Source organism: Drosophila serrata, unplaced genomic scaffold (genome assembly GCF_035046125.1).
Source record: "Drosophila serrata isolate PLE 108 unplaced genomic scaffold, ASM3504612v1 contig_78, whole genome shotgun sequence".
Classification (NCBI taxonomy): Eukaryota; Metazoa; Arthropoda; class Insecta; order Diptera; family Drosophilidae; genus Drosophila; species Drosophila serrata.
The window spans coordinates 128,216-134,239 of record NW_028256976.1 but is presented as its reverse complement, the minus strand read 5'-3'; the positions used below and the strand labels follow the sequence as shown (position 1 = coordinate 134,239).

General features: G+C 36.5%; 1 protein-coding gene across 1 annotated transcript; it reads left to right on the top strand.

The window, feature by feature from the left end:
* Positions 1-1,356: 1,356 nt before the first annotated feature.
* On the top strand, positions 1,357-1,952 carry LOC110188001 (C-type lectin 37Db-like). The gene is made up of 2 exons (XM_020957524.2): positions 1,357-1,426; positions 1,498-1,952. The coding sequence occupies exons 1-2, from the start codon at positions 1,357-1,359 to the stop codon at positions 1,950-1,952; spliced, it is 525 nt and encodes a 174-aa protein (XP_020813183.2).
* The last annotated feature ends 4,072 nt before the right edge of the window (positions 1,953-6,024 follow it).

Sequence of the window (6,024 nt, the reverse complement as noted above, 5' to 3'; positions counted from 1 at the left end):
AAGTCGTTGGGTCTTTGGCAAATCGATTGCTCGACTGCTCGTCAGGGTCAACTGGCAGGCCTGACAGCGCTTAGCTTATGGCCCCCAAATGCCCAGACTTCGACGATTTTCTACGGCTTTAAATTATGTTAGACATGGCATCGGGCCTAAAAGGGCTGCCTGGCAACGACAGCGGCCGTCGACCGGCCCGTTGACTTGGCCCAAAAGCAAAATACAAAAAAAAGGGGAGAGATTTGAATTTTGCACACAATTTTCTCAGCTGACAAAGTCGATGTCGCTGTCGTTTTTGGGGTTAACAAAGTCTTTTGTCGACTCTTTTGGCACACTTTTGCCTGCTTGTCATTGACAGGCGAACAAAAGGCCTTTGACACCTTTTTGTATACATACACGCATATATATGGATATTCCAGCGATTCTGTTTCACCCTGCAAATTATAATGCAAATGTCTGTCTATTTTAAGCAAGTCTTTGGCATGGATGCCTAAATCAGATGGGAAAACAAAAGTATTGTATTAAAAAAGAGGAATTTAAGCAGTGAGCTTGGGACAGGAAATTTCTGGCATATGTTATAACATTTGTGCATATTAGGACTTAGAACTACTAGAGCTAGTTGCTTAGTAATTCAGAATTTATTAATTTCAAAACTCATAAGCAAGAGGGATAGTATTCTTTAATCCAAATTTCAAATAACGTTTTTATCCAATTCTTTCATTTTATGTATTTATACGGATGCAGTTACAGTTCAAAAACGAAAAAAGTATTTTCAAATATTTGTGGTGAAAACCTTAAGAACTTGTTAAGAAATTTTAAGCATTGTCTTTCGAAAATGATTTTCTTTACTTAGATTTAAATAAACTCAGATACAAATATCTTATAATTAAATGTATATATATTTATAATAATTTTTTTGTTGTAGGTTGCTAATTACTTCATTCAAAATATACATTAATATTTTCTTTAGATTAATTCTTTCAAACTAAACTCAAAAATTCCTACCAATGAACCATATTAGTTTTCCGCTTGCAAACTATTGCAGTCAAAATAACACCTTTTCAATTATTGCAGTCAATTTCCGATTTTCAAATAATTTAATCAACTGCAAACTATAATGTATATTATTTATGTGCTTAATTATGCAATAATTGTTTCCTTTTCATTGTTCTTTACCACTCTTGAAACGTAATCTAAGTATATTATATAGACACGTGCTTAGATTTTGCCAAAATTATGTATTTGAATTTAATTAGCATTATTCTTGGTTTAACGAGATAAGACTAATACAGACGAAGAAGCTGGCTATAAAAATAGATCACTTAAAGATTAGTGCAACAGTCTGGAAAAAACAATAGAAGTGAGATGTACAAACAAGCAGCTCTCTGTATTTTGGTCAGCATTTCGGTCTTCAGCGTTAGAGCTGTGGCCAATGGTGAGTTCACTTAATTAAACATGAACTATTTATATTCTTATGTATGCATTTCTTTCCTATTTTCAAAACAGATTTCTTTCGTGGTGGTCCTAAGAACTACTACATATCGCCTATAAAAACAAATTTCTATGCCGCACGCGATCATTGCGTTGCCCATGGCGCTGACCTGGCAACCTTTGATTCCATCGCCGATCTGGAGGCAGTATCCGATCATTTGATTAAGCACGGCTTTAATACCGAAGCAAACGATCTGTTTTGGGTTTCCTACTGGGACCTCGGCAGAGCTCGGGGTATGTTCCATTCCATAGCCACGGGTCAGCTTCTGACCTCATCCGGATGGACTCACGGACAACCTGATAATGCCGGAGGTGTTGAGCACTGCGTCCACATCTGGAAGAGATCAGGAAGTTATGGAATGAACGACAACAACTGCAATGCGAATCTTCGAGCTTTATGTCAGCAGAGAACGTACCACTTTCCCCAAAAATGTTGTCAATACGGCCATCGAAATGGGACATGTTATTAACTCTGGATAATAACAATAACTATATAAGTTTCTCAAATAGAGAAAAATATATAAACAATTTAATATATTGCTCCCTTTCAATGTCTTTCTATTAATTCCATCGAAAATGTTTTTATTTATAATAGGTTCCAGTAGCGTAAAATAACCCTTAGCTAAGTGCCAAAGCAGGAATCTCTCCTTGTTTTCTTTTTTAATATTTCCCAGAACTCTTTGGGTACCGGGTATTTTTAGTCCGTCATCCTCGACTATAGCTCTTCTACTTGGTTCTATAGTTTATAATTTTATTTCAGCAAGAGCCTGAATAATCAACAATGATAACGACAGTCTAAGAATGTTTTTAGAAAAGCTTTCTCTAGCGATTGTGCCAGAATTGAACTTGTGCACCCGAAATAAAGCTGAAAGTCAAAGCTAAGTAAAAAGCAAAAAATTCATAAACGAATTTATTGCTTATAATATTATAAAGATCTGAGACGAAGCTCTGGAAACTAAATAAGGTTAGTCTACTGAACGTCTTTTAAGAAAAGTTATTCATAAAATATTCATTAAGTATGTATATTAGTGTATGTATACTCTATTCGTTTTACATGAAATGTATTTTGTTTTATGATATTTCATTTACAAAGTTTTTTATTCCAGTGCATTCACTGATATATAATAAGTCTGTTAGTCAGCATATGTCAAAGTTGACTCTTCACTTCATTAATATGATATTTGTTGAGATTCTTGATTTTTTCCACTTCTCTGCCAGCACAATCGATTCCCCCAAAAAAGAAACTTCAATGACTGGGTTTGGTGCTCAAAGGAGCGCCAAGGGAGCTCCGGAATGGCCCAACAATATCTTTTCATTTGCGGGATAAACGAGATGTGGGAGCGATTCTGGCTGCTGCTCATTTTTTCTGGCGCACAGACAAGTAGCATTTGTAATAACTGTCATAAGCGAAATTGGTGTTATCCTGCCAACACACCAAGATTCCACCGCTCCTTTGACATAAGCTCAGAAACTCGGGAGTGAAATTAAAAGACGTTTCCGCACTCTTGTACAAGGTATGTATCCTATTTCCATTGCAATGGGATATCTTAAGAGGTTTCTAACTATTTAAAATATGTTTTATAATGAAAATTATGGAAGAAAAATTTAAACAATTATTGCAAATATTGAACAGTTCTACTTCGTATGGGTCTTAGATAATATCTAATAGATATGAACCTTTGGTATAATGGGGTTATGACACTACATTTATGTTTTCAGTACCTTTTCTACCAGTGTGACCATTAGCTTTGTAACAAAAAAATCTGAAACAAACTGCTCTTTCTCCTTCAATGAGTGAAAGCAACAATGAAGTGTCATAATGCCTTTACAAGCTGTAAAACCCATGCAAACATCTTGTGAATATATTCGAATTGTGAAATAATTTTGATTTATTAAACTCCCTCTTCCCTAAAACAAGGCAAAGAGATATAACATAGACAGAAGCTATTTCGCTTTCTGTCAGTTTTTTTTTCTGGTATTGTGAGATTTACTATCCATGAAACCTAGGACAAGCCAAGGAACTCAATCCGAGCCAAGAGCAAAAAAGTTTCCATTTCGATTTTGCTTTTTTTTACTCCCCTCTGCTCTAAGTCTGGTTTTGTTTTTATTATTTTCTTCGTTCTTGTTTGTGTTTTTTGATTTGGCGGCACGTTCGCACTTTTTGCTGTCGCTTCATTTTGTACCCGCCCCTTCACTTACCCTTAGCCGCCCGCCGCTTTTCCGGCTGTTGTTATAAGAAACTCATTCGTATTGTCAACTTCGTTTTCATCAGCAGAGAGCCAGAGAACCTGGAGGGGAATCCCGGCCAACTGACAGCAGCTTTAAGATAACCATTTTTATAACTACACGGCAGCAACTCATCCACTTTCCCAGTCTTGTTTTTGGGTGGGCCTCCAAGAGAAGAGGCACTAGAGAAATTATAAGTAAATATATATATAAAATATATAATATACCATTTTTTAATAATATTGATTAGGAAATATATGTCTATAATTTAATTAAAATAATTTAAGCAGCGACTAATTAAAAAATGACATTTCTTTGTTAAAGAACATTTAGTTTAAATATCGTTATTTGCAAGTTAGACATATCCTAGACATAGACTATTATCCTATTGATAATGACATGCTATCATTGACATTTTAAATACTTTATTTAAGGAACTCCTTATAAAAATGTTAAAATTGTAATCTATGAAATTTAAATGTGAAATCAGCTTATTCAGTCCTTTTTCTCGCTGTGCATTATATAGGACTTCACACGCCTCTTCGGTTGCCCATTTATTTTTCCTGCTGTTGTTATCGTTGTTATTGTCGCTCGCTTGTCGTGCCCTGTCATAAAAAAAGGAAAACGGAGGAAAAGCTCCGAGTCGCGGTGGGGGAAAAGTTAAGCATCTTGGCGGGCATATGACAGATTGCTTAAATGGCACCCATGTGGGATATTACCCGTGCTCGAAGGTCGACCATCCTCCTAGTTGACATTTCAAACTTCTTTACTCCACCTTCTTCCCCATCTTTTTTTCTAAGATAATTGGCAACTTAAGTTATTGGATTAACTTAAAACATCACACATATAACAGGCACTTTTATTATTTACGAGAATAGGAGAATTTATGCATTAAAAAAGCTAAAAAAAAAATTTTATTTTAAGGACGAGTCAAGGACTGTGAAATATAAATCAATATCATTTTCGATTACAGTCTTATATTAAAGTCTTATATTTTATTTAGCGTTATATAGTGTAGTCCGATTTGGATTTCTCATTAAACCTTAAAGCATCAGTTTGTGCTCAAGTTTTGGCCCTTTGGTGAAGGTCTTTATCTTGGACCCAGTGGCGAGTGTTGAATCAGAAAAGCCAACAACATTAACTGACAACAACAAGGACATAGCACATACATACACTCGACATTTTCCGACATGTCCTGCAGCAAAGGGAAATTCGTTTCCATGCTCGCCTCTCAGCGGACGATAAACGGACGCGATTAAATGAGCAAATCGTTTAATTATAAGTCCACTTAATGCCAAGCATAAAGCCAAAGGCTTTATAGGCTCCATGTCCTGGCAGAAGGTGACGGGGGGTTGCGGGTTGGCTTCGGGATATGGATTGGCAATTTCGATTGCCTTTGGCCTTTGGATCCGGGAGTGGGTGGTGTAGGTAGTGGGAGTTCCGTGTATCGTGACGCGACATTTTGACATTTCCCAGGGACCGAAGAAGGCCCTGGATAGCCGATAGCAACAATATGTCAATGCAATTTGCCAATGATACACCAGGCTGTGTGTGAAAAACCTCCGGAGTCGCCACACTCCCCCCTATCCCTGTGTTCCACTAGATTTTCCCCAAAACTGCCAGCAGTCAAAATTCAACGGACAAGACGACTGCTGCCTTTGGCAGTTCTTTGCAAAAGGAATCACAATGGGAACTGGGAGACTGGGGCACATCTGTCATTTGGCCCACCTTTGACGATTTCCCATTTAATTACAACAGACATAGCACTGGGAAAAAATAGTAATTAACAACGAGAAGATTATAAATTTAACAAAAAATTCAATAATACATCTGAATGCTGAAACAGTTCTAAATGTATCATATTTTTATGGTACTTTAGTTTGTACTTATTTGCACAGTGTCATCAGCTTTTCTAACTCCCCCAAAAAAAGGAGCAACTCAGAGAAAGAGTTTGTGCTTAAATTGCCATCATCACGTCGAACGCATGTCGGGTCCAGTTGCCTTGTCAGGAATCAGGATTCAGGACTCACGAGTCATGACCTCGCAACGCGTTGACTGACAGCCTCGGCCCAAAATGTAAAATCAATGCTCACTTTTAAAAATGAGAGAGAGAAAACTCCTTTTGCTGACATTGACTTGACTGATTTTGCAAAGCTCATTTATGGGTGAAGGATTTTTCAGGATTTTTTTTACATTTCAAGCTTAGTTTAAATTCATGAAATGGGTGCGGAGAGTATATAAGAATTTGCTTGAAATTATAATATGTATTGAAATAATTTTATAGTATTGGAAAGTAATGAAAATTTAGCTATTTTT